Source organism: Pinus tabuliformis, chromosome 3_2, assembly GCF_031772625.1.
Source record: "Pinus tabuliformis cultivar Carrire ecotype Pingquan chromosome 3_2, CPIR1, whole genome shotgun sequence".
In the NCBI taxonomy this organism is placed as follows: domain Eukaryota; kingdom Viridiplantae; phylum Streptophyta; class Pinopsida; order Pinales; family Pinaceae; genus Pinus; species Pinus tabuliformis.
The window spans coordinates 163,385,518-163,406,785 of NC_142302.1; the positions used below are offsets into that span (position 1 = coordinate 163,385,518).

Below are 21,268 nucleotides of genomic sequence, written 5' to 3' on the forward strand. Positions count from 1 at the left end.
ATACTCGGGGCACTCACTCTGTAGAATAATGCTCCTCGCAGACTTAATCATGGAATCCTATTGCTCATAAACCTCTCCTAGGATGGGTTTGTCTGTATCTGCAAATCGAAGCAAAGAAATGATAGGATCCATGATCTGAATAATTAGATCTACCCTCTCCCACCAAGCATCATCTAGCACTGTGTCCTTCACTCTTTTAGAGGCTATTTGATCTATCTTTCTCCAAAAAGACCAAAACTCAGAAATAACCATGTCCCCAAGAGCGGTCTTGACCTCCCTCAACCTCTTCAACATGATGAATGAAGAGGCAAACCATTATCAACAATCTTCAACAATGATAGATTGATGTACTCCTTGTAGATAGTGAGGACATTTATATGATTTTGCACAAAGTTACGGATATGTCGTGCATCCTCAATAATGTTACCAATCCAAAGCACATCAGAAGCAATGGATTTCAGTGCTAAGTTCAATGAATGGACAATGCAAGGTGTCCAAAACACTTGTGGATATTTAGCTTCCACAATCATGCCAGCAGCCTTGCAAACATGTGCATTATCTGTAATGATTTGCCCACAAGAATCAACACCTACATCTTCAATAACTTTAATAAATAACTCACCCATAAGTTGTGCATCCTTGTATTCTCCAAAGTGTATCCACTGCTTTCAAGAAAACTAGACCATTCAAGGAAGACACCATGAAGTTGGCGAGTGGGTGTCGTGCTGGGTCTGTCCATCCATTAGAAATAATGCTAACCCGAGATGTTGGCCATGATGCTTTAATAGGCTCAAGCATTTTTTGCACCTCTTTTTTTGCCTTTGTCAATAATGTGGTTCTAAGCTTCTCTGAACTAGGAGGCACATATCATGATGGAGACCCGTGAGTTAGAGCTCGACACATCTCAATAAATAGAGGTGAGCGTGCAACATTAAATGATATGAAGTTTTGATAGAAAAAGAAGGCAATGGTGAGATCAAGCTCTTCTCGTTTCTCTTTTTGAAAAATCTTGCCCACTGGACCAAGTGAAATTGTTTTTCTTTTTGTTGCTTGTCCCCCAATAGAACTCTTAAATGGAAATTTGGTGGTGCCTTTCGTCAAAAATGGAAGGGGGTCATCATTCTTGGTTTTTCTTGATTTTGCAGCCACATTTGCCATACCAACAATGAACTCTTTTTTCATTTCTTTCCTCTTTTGTAAAGGAACAACTTTACAAGCTCCAACTCCACAACTTTACAAGCTTCAACTCCACAACTTGGTAAAGCCAACAAATGGCCTTTCACACAGTAATATGTGTTTGTGAAAGAACTGTGGCAAAAGTTGCATCTCCAATGCACATTGCCTCCTCCCTTCCCCTTGGTGCTTGTCCCATCCTCTCTTGTGACATATTTCCACAAGGGATATTTCTCAATGTTGTCTTTAGGAGGAAGTCTTCCCTCAACATTACTTGCAGCAGACTCTGATGATATTGGGGGAGGAGGGGCATCTCCAATGGGGACATTCTTCCCCTTCCTTTGCCCCCTACCTGCTGCCCTTGATTGAGCCATGAATACTGTAAAAAAAAAAAAACAAAACATGCACAAATTTGTAAAAGAAATGCATATACAAACTGCTGTAATAGAAATGCAAAAAAATAGAGATGAAATGCACTTACCTGGTGCTTGAATCTCCTTGCCGAATGCTCCAAACCCTTAGCTCCTTGCCCACAACTCAATGTTTGCAAAAATGAATGAGAGAAATGGTAAATAATGAAAAGAACAACGTTGTTTTAAACCGCGGGTTTCACTTTTTTGGGATTCGAATCCCAAAATCGGGACACGATGTGTCCTAACGGGACACGACCGAGATTCGATCGTGTCCCGTTAGGACACGTCGTGTCCCATTTTTGGGATTCGAATCCCATCGAATCGTGTTCGATTCGTAGGATTCAGACACATCGCCTATTTTGGACGAATTCAGTTTCAGAGTCTAATACATATGATTTTTTCATTTATAAGACTCAAAGAGGGAATACACATTTGGCTTAGACCCTTAAGACACATAATCCATCTGCGATACATTATGATCTAGTAAACCAAGTGATTTGTAATAAAATAATTTAACCAGTTAGCTTAAATTATTCCCAAACCACTTTTACATCAAACTAGACTAAAAACACTAGGACTCACCTTATAATTTGACAATAAATTTCACCCTAGCTTTGGGGGTTTAAGGTGGAGGGAAGAAACTCTTCTGATTAGTTGTGTCGAAAAACACAGGAAATAGTGAGGTTAAAAAACCTTCTAGGATGGAATTTGTCATCAAATTATAGGCTTACCCAAGTTGTTACATAGACTCAAGGTTTTATTAAGATCATTTACAATATATAACTTGCGGAATGGGATGACCATGACACACAGATTGCTGATATGTGTTTCAATCCTTGTTGAAAAAAGTTAGCACTTCTGCTTCCTTGGAACTTTGACAATTTGAGTGCAATAGGTGGCATTGAGATCTAGGAGGATTTGTTGATGATAGGTTCAGTTAAAGATTAGTTTGCGATCCGGGCATTGAGGGGTTCGTTCATGGTGGGTTGACACAGAGGCAAAGCATCATCAAATTGTTCGTATGGGATCTGGGCATTGGGTCTCAGTTGCATTGGGCCACCAGATTGTTCTACAGGTTTGGATTGCTTGAGGGCAAGCAATCTTGGGGCGGGAGGATTTGTGATGTTCCTTTTTTTAGTGTTCCTCATGGCATGGTTAGGATGGAAATTTAGGATTGGAGGTAGACAGGTCACAGGTGCAGGTTTACTTCATCAACGGGCCCAGGGGATTTTGGAGATGTTTCATGGGGTTTTGAGGAGTTGCTATGGGATCCAATGGCATTCGCTTGGTTTGTTCCATCATCTGCACAACCTGCCTTTCGTTCCGTTGCATTTCGACAACTTTTGAAAAACAAGGTTATTATTGGGCCTAAATTAATTATGCTTGAGGTGGCATTTCGAGAGGAATACTTGACAAAACATTTTATGTAATAAACTGTTGTGTCCCTATTTTTATTTTTCTTCAGAGTACAACTGGGTGGATTTCCAGGGCAGGGGATTGCTAGTTTCGTGGAGTTGGTTATGTCATCAGGGGTCCCGATGGAGATGAGGAGTTTCTACGAGGTCCAACAACATTCGCATTCCAACAACTTTCAAAAAACTGAGTTATTAGTGAGCTTGACTCAATTAATTACGCTTAAGGTGGCATTCTGGGAGGAATACGTGACATAACACCTTAGTGTAATAGCTCGTTGGAACCGGAACGAAAAAATCTACATGATGAGAGAGTTAGATGAGAGTTTCAGTGACCTGGGGAGACATGATGGCCAATTTACCATTTTCCCACATTAAAAGGAATATTTTAATTGAAATAAAGAGGGAAAAGTGCTCCATGATTAAAATAATAATAAAATAGAAGGTTCTAGAGGAGTCCTTCAAATCTATAAAAGAGGAGACCATAGGAGGACATCTAGGTTTTGACATTGTTTCTTGAATGTGAGGTTGAGAACCCAGTTCTCTACTCCAACAATAGCCCCAGGACGGAAACCCTCGAGTGATTTAGTGAGAGTGGGCGAGCACCCATCTCTTCCCTGGGTGAATCCATTGAGGGTTCACAGGTTGCTGTGTATTGTTTTTCAGTTGTTTGGAGGCCGATTTATGGCATTGTTGTAGATTTGTTTGAGGCCAAATTATCTCAACTGTATGGGTTGTATGTGCATGTAAAACCCTGGTTTATCTAATATAATAAAGCTGAGTATTTTTTTGTTCATGGTGTTATGGGATTGCGATGCTTTCTTTGCTTAATTTTACATGGCAATCTTCTGTTAAATGCATAATTAATTTTATTTGAAGTGCCTATTTCGAATTTTCTGCATTTGGGACATTCAATGGTATCAGAGCTTCAAACTTGGCTAAGCCCGCAGGTTTTCAGTTCTTGGTTGCAACTATTTAAGGGTTTGAGATTATCTCAGGTGCCAAATCTAATATTATTTTGCCAAAGATTGAGTGGCTTTCGGGTCCTTATTCATTCTCTTGGATCGAATTATCTTTGAGTTATTGAATTCTATTTATGGCCAAAATCTAGTATATTATTTTTCTTAAAGCGGGGCCCGATTATTTTAAAGCCAAATGCTTTGGCATTGCCTGGAAATTTTCCATGGGACGTATTGTTCATAAGCCAAGATGTATTTCATGGTTAGTCTAGGCATGCGTATCTCGTAAGTCCGAATCATCTTTTCAAAGCCGAAGCTGAATTGTCGAACTCGTAAAGGAGTCGACAACCAATTTCTTGTGTAGCAGGGAAAAAAAGGTCTGGTCGTATTGCTAAATGGGTGCACGCAATATCATATGCCCATACGCAGAAACTGGAAAATCCGGGTTGTATGCAATTCGTGGGTCAAATTCTCACATTAATAGCTGGTTACATGGGTGGCTCTAAGTCTGCGGGTTGATTATTGAACGTCGGCACGATGTTAGGGGTGATTCGATTTAAGAAGTAGAGGACCGCGAATTATTTTGTGGATGGTGCGTCAGTTGTGGACTAACATGCCAATTTCATTTCTAGGAGCTGCAGTAGGAAACGAATTTGGAGAAAGAAGTAGAGGTCGAGGGCAGATTTCTTCATTGCCATGATGACTGCAGGAATTATGGCATGATTAAGGGGCACGCGTTTAAACTAGTGGAGGAGTTGTGTATCTACTATTGGTGGAGCCAAGCGGTCGTCGCGGAGAAAGGACGCCATGATTTACCTGTGACAGCCGACAACATTCGTCACTCCACGTATTCGTAAAAGCAAGGATCGTGTTGGCTGGGCCAAATTATTGACGTTGTCGACATTATGTAAGGATCCAAGTGCATGGGGTGGATCCCAGGCCGACAGTGACATCATGGAGCAGGGAAAATTTGGGCGCGTCGAACACTGTGGAACAAACGTGTGACGGGCCAAGCATATGAGTTGGCTGCAACATTACCACCAATTGCTCAGAAATTTCGGGCCGAATTCCACCTTTCAGGGAGCCATAACATTCCCACCACAGTAGGTCGAGAGCTGAAGAGACAAGAACATAGGTCAATTCAACACCACGATAAAGAGGTTAATCATTTCTGTTGCTGTGCGTATACATTAAACAAGCAGACTCACAATTCCTTTGCACCGAATAGCTGCTTCTAACTTCAAGACGGCGTTATCAGAAGCTGATAAATCATAATACTGGAACAAGTTTGAAAGGTTTCAGCAACGATCAACATTATAGAAAAGGGAGTTGAATCGATTTGTGTTCGACGTTGTTGATGTTTGATCAAATCAAATGGGATTGTTCCTTCGGCTGGCATGATTCAGGATCCTCACTATTGGACGGGACAAGTATATTGGATGTGACTTCTCCTTATGTTGTTGGCTGTATGACGTTAATTTTGATAGGTTGTGAGCATCGTAAGAGGGGCTCAAGAGCTTACTTCTCAGATTAAGGACACGTACTTCTACTGTTTATATAATTAACCTAGCGAGCATTGACCTAGTAACTTGTGCGTGAGCTAATTCTGGAAGGTGTGTATGCATAAATGTTTCATGCACACAAAAATGCTCTGTTGAAATTCAAGTCGGTCATTGACGTGTTATTTTAGAAGACGTGATATCCTTGTTGGTTGAGGTTGATGCTTATACCACCTGCATTGAAGGGTGACCTACTTTGCTGATGCATTTGCTCACAGTTTGGAGGCACATTGGGTTGCTGAAAGAAAACAGGTTCCTCTGCTTACCTTGAATGACATACTTTACTCATTATGGACTGATATTTATATATGCCTGCTATTTCCGGGTTTAGTAAATTAAACAATGATTTGCATGAGGTCTGACACCCATTTCCTTACAACTGTATATCACATTTTAAGGATAAAATTGTTCTGAAACAAGTGAATGTCAAATCAGTTGTTGTCTTTGAATCTGAGTGTATGTTTGCTAGGGTATTGGGTTAGAATATTGTTGTAGGTTGCTAAAGCAACCCTATATTGTCATTGGTATGTTGTGCTTGTTGTTGTTTGCTGAGGGTTGAGTAGCTTGTTGAGATATGACAATTATATTGTTGAGTTGAATGTGAGATGTTTTTGAGACAGCTGGTCACTATTGTGTACTTCTGTTATGCCATGTGAGAGGCCTATGTGTTAAGATAAATTCAGTTTGATGTACTTGACACGTTGAGTTAGACATGGATCAAACCTTTATAAACTTCCTTCATAAACCAACAACAGAAATCAACAAACCCTTCTCAAAGGGGCTCTATGTGTTGGCATTATGATACAAGTGTTGTCCTTGATGGCAACTCACTCATAGGTATGATACAGGTGATGGCAACTCAATCAGAGGACAGATCTTAGTACAACAGGTCAAGAGAGAGATATACGTAGGTTAACCTTGATGAAAGCGCGTATACACGCGGGGAGAAGAACAAATGGCGCGTATGCGTACACACGCAGGTTCATAGAAGGAAAGGCGCGTACATGTTGGAAAACTAAGTATTGGTCCGTGGTATTTGGTCCATGGTATTTCGGTATTGGTCCGTGGTATTTGGTTCGAAGTGTTGACCCCAGGTATTGGTTCTACATGGTTTTGGACCATGGTATTGAGAGAAGCCTAAACCTATATAAGGAGAAGATCATTAGGCCAAGGGGTGTGGAAGTAATGAGTGTCTGATGAAGTGTGGAGATCCAGTACGCTGGTTATGGGTTTGTGATGCTTGGCTCGATCTGAATCAAGTTGGAAATGGCAGCGAAGGTATAAGTAATTATCTTTAGATCTGTACGCGGGTTCTCTCTTGTGAAAGCGCGTATACACGCGGTTTTGATATAGTCAAGTAGCGTATGCATTATGAGATTTGATGTTTCAGGTTGCTGTTTGGTTCTAGTGGTTGTTGCAGAGTTCTGGGCTCTGGTCTGTGTTCTGGTAACTGTGTTTTGATGACAGGGTTTCAGTGATTTAGTATTGGGTGATTTAGAGATTGATGACGTAGGTATAAGTTGATGATTGTATTGCAGTAGTGATTGTTTTGTATTTATGGATCGAGTATGAAAATTTATGAAATGTGGTCCCTGGAAGAAAAGAGAAGGTTGTAGTCTTCTGTAGGCCAGCACCTACGTACTAGTACTTCAGCTAGTACAAGAGCTAAGGGGGTTGTAGCTCCCTTCCAGGAGAGTTTGGAGAACGAGAGAAGGTTGTAGCCTTCTGCAGGTAGAAGCCCGCGTACTGGTATAAGACTGCATCAGTACTATTGTAAAAAGAAGTTTCTTATTAAAGGAAGATAGAGACGAATTGCAGCAGGTGGTTTTCACCCACATTGGGTTTCCACCTTATATCATGGTGTTCATGTGTGCTCCTTATGTGTGATGATCTGTTCTGTTTTATTGCACCTGTTTACTGTTAATATGGTTAATAATGTTCTGATGCACTCATTGAAGATCAACTAATTGAATCATAAGTTTACAGGATATACGCTAGTTGCATTAAACACAATTGCGTATATACGCGGGTATCCTTAACTGAAGTAGCGTATATGAATCTGAGTATGGAAATGAAAAATTTATATTGATTTGATAATACTGATTCACCCCCCCCTCTCAGTATTATTTCCAACAATTGGTATCAGAGCAGGTCCTTTAGAAGAAGCTTGATCGCTTGAAGGAAAGATCCATCAGAATGAGTAATCAAGAAAGAGAGGCAGCCATCAGACCACCAATCTTTGATGGGAGCAACTTTGTCCACTGGAAGATAAGAACCACAACATATCTACAATCGCTTGGAACGGATGTTTGGGGAATCGTGGAAGGAGGATACACATATCCATCAGCAATTCCTATAGATACAGTAGAGAGAAAGCAATATGAACTCAATGCCAAAGCTGTTACTGTCTTATTGGGAAGTTTGTCACAATCAGAATTTATGAAGGTCATGCATTTCAAATCAGCCAAAGAAATTTGGGACAAAATCATTCTAAGCTACGAAGGAGATGAACAGGTAAAACGAGCAAAGCTTCAAACTCTCAGAATACGGTATGAAAATCTTAAAATGCATAGTAATGAAAGCGTAGCTAATTACTTTCTGCGTATAGATGAGATTGTCAATTGTATGAGGAATCTGGGTGAACAATTTAAGGAAGTTGTCTTAGTTGAAAAGGTTTTAAGATCCCTATCTGCTAAATTTGATTCCAAAGTTTCTGCCATAGAAGAAAAGGAGGATCTGCAGAAAATCACTATGTCACAGCTTCACAGAATCTTAACTGCTTATGAGATGAGAAAAGGAGGACCATCAAATATGAGAGAAGCCGCACTTGAAGTATCAACAAATGAATCAGGATATAGTTCAGAAGGAGAAGATAAGGTAAATTTTGTCAAGAATCTTGAACGGGGATCTGGAAGGTTCAAAGGCAAGCTACCTTTCAAATGCTTTTCATGTGGTGGAGTTGGTCACTACACGGCTAGATGCCCTCATAACAAAGGAAATATGTCTGAAGAAGGTAATAGAAGTTATTATACCCATGTTAAAAGTAATGACTCATCCAAAAGTGATGAAGACATTAGACTTCTCAAGCATATGAAAAGAAGGACGCAGAAACAGAAGAAGTTACCGGATTAAAAGAACAACTGGAGTCAGTAACCAGAATAAGGGAGCAATTGCAGGATGTAGTAAAAGATCAGAGCATAACAATTCAGAGACTTGAATCGAAGATCCTCTCTCTAAAGGAAGATCTTAAAGAATCAAAGAAGCATAATAGAGAAGCTCTTGAAGAACAAGAACATGAAGTGATCGAATTAAGGCAACAAGTGGAAGAAGGACGAAAAGCTGAGGAAAACATAAGGAAGCAATATTTGGAAAAGGAAGAACAACATCAGGTTGAGGTAAATATCTTGAAAAATAAATTAGAAGAAAAGGATAAACTGTTACGATTTCAAGATAGTACTAAGATTTTGGATGACATTCTTGGTAGTCAAAGATCCCCTACTATCAAAACTGGTCTTGGCTTTTATGAATCAGTTGAAGGTGAATCTAGCTCACAAGGTGAGGCAAGGAACTCTAATGAGAGTTTTGAAATGCTCAACAAGGAGATGAGAGGACAACCTCATCAACAGCCAAGGAAAGAAATTCCTCAAAGAAAATCCTTTACTCCTAACTATGGACGTGATAGACGATTATTTCCTCCATTGAATAATGTTGAATGTTATGTATGTCATAATCTTGGACATGTTGCAGCCAGATGCAGAAGTAGAATGGTTCAAGACCATCACACAAGATCATCACATTCCAGGTACTTCAAAGGATATTGTTTTTCTTGCAATATGTTTGGCCACAAAGCAATTGATTGCAATAGAAGGAACATAAATCATGTAAGATGTTATGCATGTAACAAGTTTGGACATAAAGCAAGGGAATGCAGGAGCAAAATTCAAACTCCAAAGCAAGAGGATTATACATCATCACAACTCCAGGTATTGAAGAAGACAGAATTAGAGACAGAAAGGTGTGACATAACTCAGTTAGCTGACATAACAGACACAGGGGAAACTGAAAGTGAAGACCTTCAGTATTCCATTTTGCATACGCTGATATAATGAAGATAAGTCGCATATATACGTGATCTAGAGGCAACAGAGTCGCGTATATGGAGCTCAAAAGAAAAAGGCAGCAGAACAGACTCAGGAAATGGTTTGGTCATGGTATATGATGGTTGGCACAGGCTTAGGGGGAGCATATACTTCAAATAATGCATTGTTGGCATTATGGTTAGAAGTCTTTGGTGATGAAGCTTATGAGGCTAAATGATACATCTTGCTGTTTGATCAAAGGAATGGTATTGCAGGTTTGGATGCTGATGCTTATGGTGCAGATCATATATGATGTATGATAGTGGCTAATGACTATCATGGTCTTGAATGGATTGCTGGTCTTTGTTATAAAGACCTTGCATGTGCTCAGGGGGAGCATGGATGGATTGGTACATCTTGGCATATACAAAGGGGGAGCCCAATCAGAGATTTCAACAGGTACTCAGGGGGAGTATGGATAGCAGAGGGAGAGAACTTCTTGGTTTGCCCTTTGCCCTTGATGTCAAAGGGGGAGAGTGACTTGGTGTGGTGGTTGCCATCAAGTCCAAAGGGGGAGATTGTTGGCATTATGATACAAGTGTTGTCCTTGATGGCAACTCACTCAGAGGTATGATACAGGTGATGGCAACTCAATCAGAGGACAGATCTTAGTACAACAGGTCAAGAGAGAGATATACGCAGGTTAACCTTGATGAAAGCGCGTATACACGCGGGTGAGAAGAACAAAAGGTGCGTATGCGTACACACGCAGGTTCACAGAAGGAAAGGCGCGTACATGTTGGAAAACTAAGTATTGGTCCGTGGTATTTGGTCCATGGTATTTTGGTATTGGTCTGTGGTATTTGGTCCGAAGTGTTGACCCTAGGTATTGGTTCTACATGGTTTTGGACCATGGTATTGAGAGAAGCATAAACCTATATAAGGAGAAGATCATTAGGCCAAGGGGTGTGGAAGTAATGAGTGTCTGATGAAGTGTGGAGATCCAGTATGCTGGTTATGGGTTTGTGATGCTTGGCTCGATCTGAATCAAGTTGGAAATGGCAGCGAAGGTATAAGTAATTATCTTTAGATCTGTACGTGGGTTCTCTCTGGTGAAAGTGCGTATACACGCGGTTTTGATATAGTCAAGTAGTGTATGCATTATGAGATTTGATGTTTCAGGTTGCTGTTTGGTTCTAGTGGTTGTTGCAGAGTTCTGGGCTCTGGTCTGTGTTCTGGTAACTGTGTTTTGATGACAGGGTTTCAGTGATTCAGTATTGGGTGATTTAGAGATTGATGATGCAGGTATAAGTTGATGATTGTATTGCAGTAGTGATTGTTTTGTATTTATGGATCCAGTATGAAAATTTATGAAACGTGGTCCTTGGAAGAAAAGAGAAGGTTGTAGTCTTCTGTAGGCCAGCACCTACGTACTAGTACTTCAGCTAGTACAAGAGCTAAGGGGGTTGTAGCTCCCTTCCAGGAGAGTTTGGAGAACGAGAGAAGGTTGTAGCCTTCTGCAGGTAGAAGCCTGCGTACTGGTATAAGACTGCACTAGTACTATTGTAAAAAGAAGTTTCTTATTAAAGGAAGATAGAGACGAATTGCAGCAGGTGGTTTTCACCCACATTGGGTTTCCACCTTATATCATGGTGTTCATGTGTGCTCCTTATGTGTGATGATCTGTTCTGTTTTACTGCACCTGTTTACTGTTAATATGGTTAATAATGTTCTGATGCACTCATTGAAGATCAACTAATTAAATCATAAGTTTACAGGATATACGCTAGTTGCATTAAACACAGTTGCGTATATACGCGGGTATCCTTAACTGAAGTAGCGTATATGAATCTGAGCATGGAAATGAAAAAGCTATATTGATTTGATAATACTGATTCACCCCCCCCCCTCTCAGTATTATTTCCAACACTATGTCATTCTTCAGAAAGAACAACCAAGAGACATACAGGAGGGGCAGGAAATAGGACACAAGATTTATGCTCTTGGGACAAATTTGAAACATGAGGGTCACATGGAAAGTTCTCTTCAAGCTTGATGAACTAGATGCCCTCCTTTCCAAAGTGAGCCAGTTAGAAGGGAAGAGACTAATTCAAGCTCTAAAACCAGCTATGCTTGTTCTCATGCAACACAAGTTCGTGGAGGAACCTTGTGAAGGGGTTAGACTTCCAGTTTCATCTTGTCTCAGTAACATCATGAGACTAACCACTCCTATAGCTCCTTACAATGATGATGTCATGAGGAAAGTCTTCAAGCTGATGGTAGATACTTTCCAGGACTTGGACAACAGTGCATGTTCTACCTTTGGAAAGAAGCTTGATATTCTAGAAGACATGGCCATGACTAAGACTTGTGAGATCATGTTTGATCTGAAGTGTGACGGTTTGATCCTACAGATGTTTCAATTCTTCTTCGGCATTGGGAAACATCATCCTGATAGAGTCATAGCACACATGCAGTCCATCTTCTCATCATGTATGAGAGGCCGTGATGCCATTTGTCGGGAGTTGCAGTTTCGATTGTTGTCTATTTGGAGGAGAAAGAAGTTGGTCTCACCTGCTGCTTATGTGCTAGTCGAGAGGTTGGTTGAGCAGAACATTGGGCTGTTGAGGAGGCAGTTGACCAGGGAGGAGCAACTCAAGATTGGGGGATCGCACAACAAGAATGAGATGAGGAAGGGACTTTGCTTTGTCTGCAAGGGACCTGACCACTCATGCTTGAGTGACACTGAGGAGATGACAATGGTAGAGCAGGGAGATATTCTTTATGTCTGTCAGGATGAGGACTCTTCCTTGGACAAGTCCATGGGTTCATACGATGGTACCTCCGAGGAGCACGAGCAGTCATATGGAGTTGATGACAGTAGCCCAGATATGCATCCATGTGTGGCAAAGGAGTATGATGAGCGGTTGATTGTTCTCATGAGGGAAGGAGATCGGGAGCAGATGAGCGATGGATGATTCAGTATAAAGAGCACATAGAGGAGCATGAGAGTTGATACACACAGTGTGCAATATGGGTCATTTTTGGTTAGTCAGCTAGTGGCTCATGTTGAGCCCATGGTGGAGGATGAGCAGACACCCGTGGGGCCAGTCATTGGAGTGGAGCAGATAGATGTGCAGGCAACCTCCAGGGAGGTAGTATTTGCAAACATTTGTCCTCAGGAGGTGTTGGAGGTTGACAGGGTAGTTTTGCAAGAGGCTAGTAGGCGGTAAGAGTTGTTGGAGATGGTTGCTGCATCCATCTTTAGGTCTACCAATTGATGAGGTGCAAACATATATAGTGGCAGCTAGCAAAGCTGCAACATATTCATGCATCAACCCTCTCCAAGAGTTCATAGACAGGGCTTGCAACACAGTTTGCCCGCTTTTTCCCATTAGAGGGAGAGAGGCAGGATTTCTTGGACATGTTTTGATTGTCCAGGTGGAGCATCAGGAGTTAAGCATGGATCAATATCAACATAGTAGCTTGCACAGGAATCCATGCATTGGATTGATGAGAGATCATGAGCTGGTACCCTACTGATGGAGTATCATTTTTAGTCAGAGGCATTGTATTGCAGGAACCCTTAGAGGTGAGGGATGTTACATGCTTGAGTTGGCAGCAGGATGTAGGCTGGCCACTCATCAATGTCTCAGCATAGCATCAACATGATGAGATTCACCTTGGTTTAGGCCAAGAGTTGGATTGGAGAGAAGTGATGAGCTGGTACGCAGTTGGTGGGGCAACATTCACAATCGAAGCTATAGCACAACAGGAGTTAGGGAGCATTGATGCTCCGTCTTGGTGCCATTAGGAACCAGGTGGATCTACTAGTAGCAGGTTGAGTCAGAGATGGACATGGCATCCAGGTGTTGGAGGATCCAGTTATGTTTAGATAGCTTGGAGGCGTGACGTGGACCAGTGGTTCGTATGGGAACTAGGCATTGGGTCTCAATTGCGTTTGGCGACTAGATTGGTCCACAGGTTTGGATTGCTTGAGGGCAAGAAATCTTGGGGCGGGAGGACTGTCATGTCCCCAATTTTATTCTTCTTCATAGTACAACCATGGTGGCTTTCTAGGGCAGGGGATGGCCATGTCCATGGAGCAGGTTATGTCATCAAGGGTCTTGATGGAGTTTTTAGGAGTTTCTATGAGGTCCAACGACATTTGCTTGGTATATTCCATAATCCGCACAATTTGCCTTTTGTTCCTGCGCATTCCAACAACTTTCAGAAAACTGAGTTATTACTGGGCTTGACTCAATTAATTACGCTTAAGGTGGCATTCTGGGAGGAATATGTGACATAACACCTTAGTGTAATAGCTCGTTGGAATCGGAACAAGAAGATCCACATGATGGGATGGTTAGATGAGAGTTTCAGTGACATGGGGAGACAAGATGGCCAATTTACCATTTTCCCACAGTAAAAGGAATATTTTAATTGAAATAAAGAGGGAAAAGTGCTCCATGATTAAAATAATAATAAAATAGAAGGTTCTAGAGGAGTCCATCAAATCTATAAAAGAGGAGGAGGAGACCATTGGAGGACATCTTGGTTTTGACATTGTTTCTTGTATGTGAGGTTGAGAACCCAGTTCTCTACTCCAGCAGTAGCCCCAGGACGGAAACCCTCGGGTGATTCAGTGAGAGTGGGTGAGCACCCATCTCTTCCCTGGGTGAATCCATTGAGGGTTTGTTGGGATCATAAATGTCATATTTTCATCCACCTTTTTCTTCACTATTCCTTACGTTTCATCATCCCATTAACCTTTTATCATATCATTTTCATACATACATTTGGGTTTCACCTTCTTATTTTCCATTTTATTCATTTTTGTATTACAAGTGAATTTATGATTAAATATTAGAAAATATACATATTTTTATATATATCTCAAGAATATGTGAGTTTTGTGATGTGTAGGAAATATGTGAAGAATTAATATCTCCTCCACCATATTAAGAAGATAATTATGCAAGCCTATTCCTAAGGAGAAAATCATGGAGGATTTGGTTGGCATATCTTATCCAATTCCTAAGGAGAAAATCATGGAGGATTTGGTTGGCATATCTTATCCAATTCCTAAGGAGAAGATCATGGAGGATTTGGTTGGCATATCTTATCCAAGATATGTGAGAGATTTATGCAGGATTCAAAGGGATCATATTTTGTAATAATGGGAAAGTAGTTAAAAATGCTTGAGAGATTTGTGGGATCATATTTTGTAATAATGGGAAAGTAGATTAGTGGATGATCATTATGAGTTTGTTACTCATCCCATTGTATAAATAGGAGTACAATCTCCTCCATTTGTAATCTGGAAGTTTTTGTAATCTTAGAATTTTGAAATAAAGGATCATACTTCAATTTTGCTTCTACATCTGAGTCTCCATTGAAGTGGTGTGCTTGTGGAGTTATGGAGGGGCTTATTTGTTCATAATTTATTTTATGTTTTTGTTTGATTTCAGCTTTCAAGTTTTGTTAAATGTTCTAATATTGGAAGAATCTTATTTGAAGGTGTTCTTGTAAGAGAACCGTAAGATCTCATACAATTATTAGATCTAGGTTTATTTCATTTCAGCTTTTAATTTCTAATTAGATGATCTAATTTTGGAAGAGATCTTGTAGAATATGTTCTTGTAAGAGAATCATAGATCTCAAACAATTGTTAGATCTAGGCTTGATTAGTTATTGAAAGAGATCTTAATGAATATGTTCCTGTAAGGGGACTTTAAGATCTTGGACAAATTAGGAATCTTTCTAGATCTATATATTTTAGATAAGCACTTCTAAGTTTACCTTCCCGGGTTTACATTAAATTAAACTCTAATTTGCATCCGCATTTTAGACCACACATTTTGGGTTGCCATGTATTGTTTTTCAGTTGTTTGGAGGCCGATTTGTGGCATTGTTGTAGATTTGTTTGAGGCCAGATTATCTCAACTGTATGGGTTGTATGTGCATGTAAAACCCTGGTTTATCTAATATAATAAAGCTGAGTATTTTTCTGTTCATGGTGTTATGGGATTGCAATGCTTTCTTTGCTTAATTTTACATGGCAATCTTTTGTTAAAACGCATGATTAGTTTTATTTGAAGTGCCTGTTCCAAATTTTCTGCATTTGGGACATTACACATTGGAACCAGAACTAGAAGATCTACAAGATGAGATGGTCAGAATTGATTTTCAGTGACCTGAGGGGTCATGGTGGCCAATTTTCCCTTTTCCCACATTAAAAGGAATATTTTAATTGAAATAAAAAGAGGGAAAAGTGCTCCATGATTAAAATAATAATAAAATAGGAGGTTTTAGAGGGGTCCATCAGATTTATAAAAAAAGGAGGCCATTAGAGGACATCTTGGATTTGATATTTCTTCTTGTATGAGAGGTTTGAGAACCTGATTCTCTACTCCATTGGTAGCCCCAGGACGACAACTCTCGGGTGATTCAGTGGGATTAGGCGAGTACCCATCTCCTCGTGGTGAATTCTTCCTGAATTCACGGGAGAGCTTAGCAATGGCATTTCAGTTCAGTTTTGGAGGGTGAGCACAATATTGGGCAGATTCTTGAGGTCAGTTTTCCATCTTAGCTATTTTGTTGTATCAACATGTAAACCCCAGTTTTCTATTATAATAAAAGCTGAGATTATTTCTGCTCATTGTATTATTGAATTGCATGCATTCTATTAGTTATATTTTACATGACAATCTTCTATTAAGTGAATGGTAATTTTATGGAGAAATTCTGGTTGGGTTAAATTTCTGCAAAATTAGTCAGATATCCCATTTGGGATATTACAAAGAAAAGCCCTAAAAACTTTTTTTGAAGCATTCAACTAGGTCAACGGTCATGAGCCGACCTTGAGGTAGCTCAAAAAAATAATAATCATGCCAAAACAACCCACATATGTGTGAATAAAAACTCTCCACCATGACATCGTCCTCCAACAATGATCAATCTCCATTAAGCAAGTGATGAAATAGTCCATGAGTGCTCCGTACTCTAAGAAATCATCTAGGTGCATGTGTACATCTCCAAAAGGCATCTCCTCCACCATGTTGTCATTCACAAAAGGCTTAAGTCACCCTCTTAGGGAACATAGGGATCATGTGGCATCATTTGGGGTAAGTGTTGGCATCTAGGCATGGTGTGCTAGCCCTCCCAAGTCATCTCGGTGACATCCATCCTCATCTAGGTTCTAGAACAAGGCAACATCCATCAAACAGGGTCAAGGCCAGCTTGGGGGTGTCCTGGGTCCATTTGGGCACATCATCAAGTAAGCCAACGCGCAAGCTTTCTGCCTTAGCGTTTTGCCATATAGGGGTACATCAAGAGGTGTTGAACCACATGGAATCTGCTCAAGGCCCAACGCACGTCTTTGGAGGGGCAACATTGGGGCTACAAGGTCACATCTGCTCTTAGAATAGGGCAAAGCATCCTTTTGGTATGTGCTGGAAAAAGAGAAGCCATCCTGGAAGCAATTTCTGTTGCATGTGGGATACCACCTGAACAAACCTCTCAAGATCAAGTAAGATCAACATCATTAGGGATGAACCATTAAAACATCATAGTGGACCATGTCTAACGCTAGGGTTAGTCTTCAGCACCAGAGGTTTGAAACTTTGAAAATAGACTCTCTGTCCTCTTCAAGATTTTAATTTCAGATCTGAATTGTGTTATGTACCTTGGCTATTCTCTCTAATAAAAGGCTATCTTACTTTCATTTTTCAGATCTTGATTTTATGTGATGAAACAAGAATGCAATAAAATACTGGGGTATCTTCATGAGTTTGGTATGCTGGCTGGAATATGATTTTGCAGTACTGTATGATAGGGACTGATTGATTTTCCAAGCATTTTCTTTGGTTTACTATTATCTGTTATCAAGCTTTTCAAGGCTTAATGTGTTTTGACTCCATTTCCCAAGGAACTAGGCATTAATCTACATGAATCCGCCACCATAGTATCCATTGTAAATCATAAATACCAAGTTGCCAAATTTCGTTTGTTTAATAATATAAAAGGGTAATTTAGCAATCTCACATAAGGAGATCTCCCCTCTGCTTGAGGAGATCCAGCTTAAAGTGAAGGGAAATCCTACTGAGGTGACAATGGCTAGGGATTCTAGAAAGTTTCCCTACTTTTGCATCCTTGTTTGGACTTGAGTATTTTACAGATGCAGATTTAGAGGGTAACACGGCAGAAAAGGATTGAAGTTGTCCACATCTTGAGTAGATCAGTTGACGTTATTCGAAGAGTTGGAGAAGGTACCTGTGATCCCTCCAAAACTGACTGCAAAGTCACAGAGGGAAAATCCTCGTCTCTACCAGAACTGGATTAATTTTGGACCATATTCTTGTATGAATGTTAAATATTTTGCCACTTTTTTCTTTTCCATACTCTTTATTCAATCGTTGTGTGTTTTTTCTTCAGATAAATATGAACTTTACATGTATTTGTACATGCACATGCATATGTTTCCAGATGCTGATTTCTTGCTCTTTTCTGGTTTTCCGTTTTCCTGATATGCAGTCACTAGGAAGGAGCAAATATGCATTTTTGGAAGGACTGCAATGCAACAAAACTTTGCTAGGTGATTTTATTCATGTTTTTATCACTTGCTTTTCATGGCTCATCAATGATTTTGAACATCATGCTACTTTCATTTGTTTATAGAGGCACAAAGTCTGATACTTGATAAGTTCAAAATGTTTATGTAGCAGATCTCTTTTGGTTAGGATTTCTATGCAATGCTATAAAGTTGTTTTAGGGTTATTCTCAAATAAGGAGATTAGGGTAGATAGGCAATTTGTAATCTAGATGATGTCCAAGAATTTACAATAGTTCAGAAGAACAACGCACAGGACGGTCGCTATGCAGATAACTAGATCTCTTTTAATAGACCATATTTTTTCTGGTTAGTTGCATTTTCTCGTAGAAAATTTAAGGCATCTAATTATCAGCATGACCGTTACAGGCCAATGTGAGGGCTGATGACTTTTTATGTTTGAGTTTTATAGGGCAATGTCTTCATTGGATGCATTTTAATTTAGTCCAAAAGCATGGGCACCTTCATTCAGAAATGTGTAATAGAGGCTTTTCCTTTCCATATACTGGAGGTCATGTGTTGAGAACATGCATGAGTACTGTAGCGGACACAAAAACAGAAGATCTAAGAGAATCGCCCTGGAAATTCCTAAAAGACAAGAAATTAGTTCCTGAGAGTGCTCCTCCAACTGATCGAGATCTTGGTCTCCTATATAATTTTGTCCAAGACAGGTCTTTCTCAATTACTGGAAATTCTGCCATTAATGTTTCTGATATTACTACTACGCTTCAGAGCATATTTTTTTCATAATGACTTTAATTATGGCATACTAAGTGGGTTATATCGTCCCAATGCGCAGGCAATATTAACCGGGGTATACACTAATCTAATGCAAGTGTAATTACAATTCTGTTTTATCACAACACTTACTAGTTATGAACGTACTTTAATATTAATGTCGATTTTTCTCTTATTAGGGGTGCAGTCGAAGGCTTGTGGTGTTGACAGGAGCAGGCACAAGTACTGAATGTGGAATACCTGATTATAGAAGGTTGTATCTTTATCTACCTTTTCTCCAAATTGCAGGCCATAAAATAACTTGAAAGCATTTGCAACCAAATGATAGCTTATCTAAACTAAACAGTGACATTGATTTGATCGTAGACTTCTTGTGGTTAGATATGACTGATGTTCAATGCTTGAACCATATTTTACTCATATGCGTGTTAGCTTTTGGGTTACTCTGAAAGTGTTTACACCATTTTTGAAGGTGTTTCATGAGATTTGGGGTATATGGTGTATAGTCAGTTCTTGGATGATCCAAGATGGATTTGCAAATGGGAGAAGGTCCATGATGGATTTTCACATTGGAGATAGCTTGCTCAGTGGTTGCTTGACCTTAGTTGGGTGTTTGCTTGGAATTTTTCTCTAGGGTGTTGTAGTTCTGTTGACCACAGTTTTAAAAATTGGTCTGAGCCAACTTGGATTCGATCAACTTGGTTGAATTGACCAGCAGCCATACCAACTCGGCTTGTTGCTTGATTCGAAAGGTTGGTTTGGTACTGAACTAGCCGAGTCAAAGCATGACTATGCCAGTTCCACAGCAAACTGGCCCTACTCGGCTGAGTAGGTACTGGATCCCACTGTGGCAGACTTAGCATGCAGAATTCAATTTCTTTAATAACAAAACAAAAATTATTACTTTTAAACCCTACCAATACCCTATAAAGAGATCCCCCCGACACGCATTACCTCACACCTGTCTTATTGAGCATTTGTGAACATTTGGAGTTTTGGATCAGCGTTGAAGAGCAGTGATTTGTCCCAGGTATGTTAACAGTTAAATGATAAAATTGCCCCAATTTTTTCTCTCATTAAATTACAGATCTGAAATTGTTTTCGAAGTTTTGTATGTTCAAGCTCACTAGTTTGAAGTATGAAGTGTGAAGTTTGAACTTTGCATTAAGAATTTAAGACAGGGTTTGGAATGTTGCATATATGGATTTGCAGATTGGAATTTTACCATAGCACCAAGAGTTAAAGACCTTGCATGGATCCATGTTGATGTTGTAACAAGGAGATGCTTTCCAAATATTGCAAGAAATGCATCGAAATGGGGCAGGGAGGTTCATAGTCTGAAAGAAACTTCGCTGATATAAGAAGCCAAGTTGCCCCATTAGAGGAGATTGGACAGATTAAACTGGAATTGTAAAAATAGTTTGTGAAATTTGAAGAAGACAAGGCTATGCAAAAGGAGATGCTTGAAGCATGTTTTCTAGATTTTAAAGTTTAGAGGCCATTTAGAGCCTCATCGATTATGTATTTTGTATGCTGATATGTTTTGCACTTGGTGCCATTTTGATATTTCACCCTTACATGGTATGTGAATGAGCAAAGTTTGCATGTTTCATCTCTAGTGGTTTGGAATCGATTAAAATATCTTTATTTTTTTCAATTAAAATTTAAATATTTTATGTATTTTTTATTAAATTAGTCATTTAAATCAGGTCAGTTCGAGTCTGACTCTAAGTTGATCCTTGACCGATTTTCGAGTTTGAGTTTTAAAACATTTCTATTGATAGCTTGGGGGTAGTGTTTCATAATGGCCACATGGAGAGGTGCACTTGCTTGGAGAACATCCTAGTTAGAAGGAGCAGCGTTGTGCACCTTGGAGGAGGGTGCTAGGCTATTTCCCTAGATAGCATGGGTTAACTTCGATTCTTGGATGGAGGCTTCGAGTTAGATTGGCGATGCTTGGGGAGTGGACCAAGAGGAGTACATGTCTTAGGAGGAGCTATGGAGTTTGTGTGGGCTTTGTGATGTGTTACTGCTCAAACTAGCAGGGGTCCTAAAAGGGGATCCTTCAAGGGCTACCACTAGGTCAAGGGCAACATTGGATCAATAGCACATTGTCATCTCGGCTAAGGCTCCCTACTCTTTACGGACTTTCACCTATGGGAGGAGACCCACTATAATAAGGATCACGAAATTGAATGGATCAATGATAGATGAGAGGTGATCCTAAAAGCCTATTCGCAAGCAATTAAGATCTATATCCCTATGCTGGTCTTCTGTTGGGCTGGGCGGCTTGGCATTTTGCAGTTGAAGATCCATAATTATGC

At 39.9% G+C, this 21,268-nt stretch overlaps 1 protein-coding gene across 2 annotated transcripts in view; it reads left to right on the forward strand.

Moving 5' to 3' along the window:
* LOC149180310 (NAD-dependent protein deacylase SRT2-like) overlaps nucleotides 1-21,268 on the forward strand; it is a 278,802-nt gene that overhangs the window by 21,908 nt on the left and 235,626 nt on the right. The window contains exons 2-4 of one of the 2 annotated variants that reach the window (XM_089416014.1): nucleotides 18,131-18,191; nucleotides 18,619-18,877; nucleotides 19,132-19,197. In XM_089416014.1, coding sequence (XP_089272140.1) covers nucleotides 18,131-18,191; nucleotides 18,619-18,877; nucleotides 19,132-19,197 — 386 coding nt within the window. Of the gene's footprint in view, nucleotides 1-18,130; nucleotides 18,192-18,618; nucleotides 18,878-19,123; nucleotides 19,198-21,268 lie in introns of both variants that reach the window. The other variant, XM_089416015.1, reaches the window with a different exon arrangement.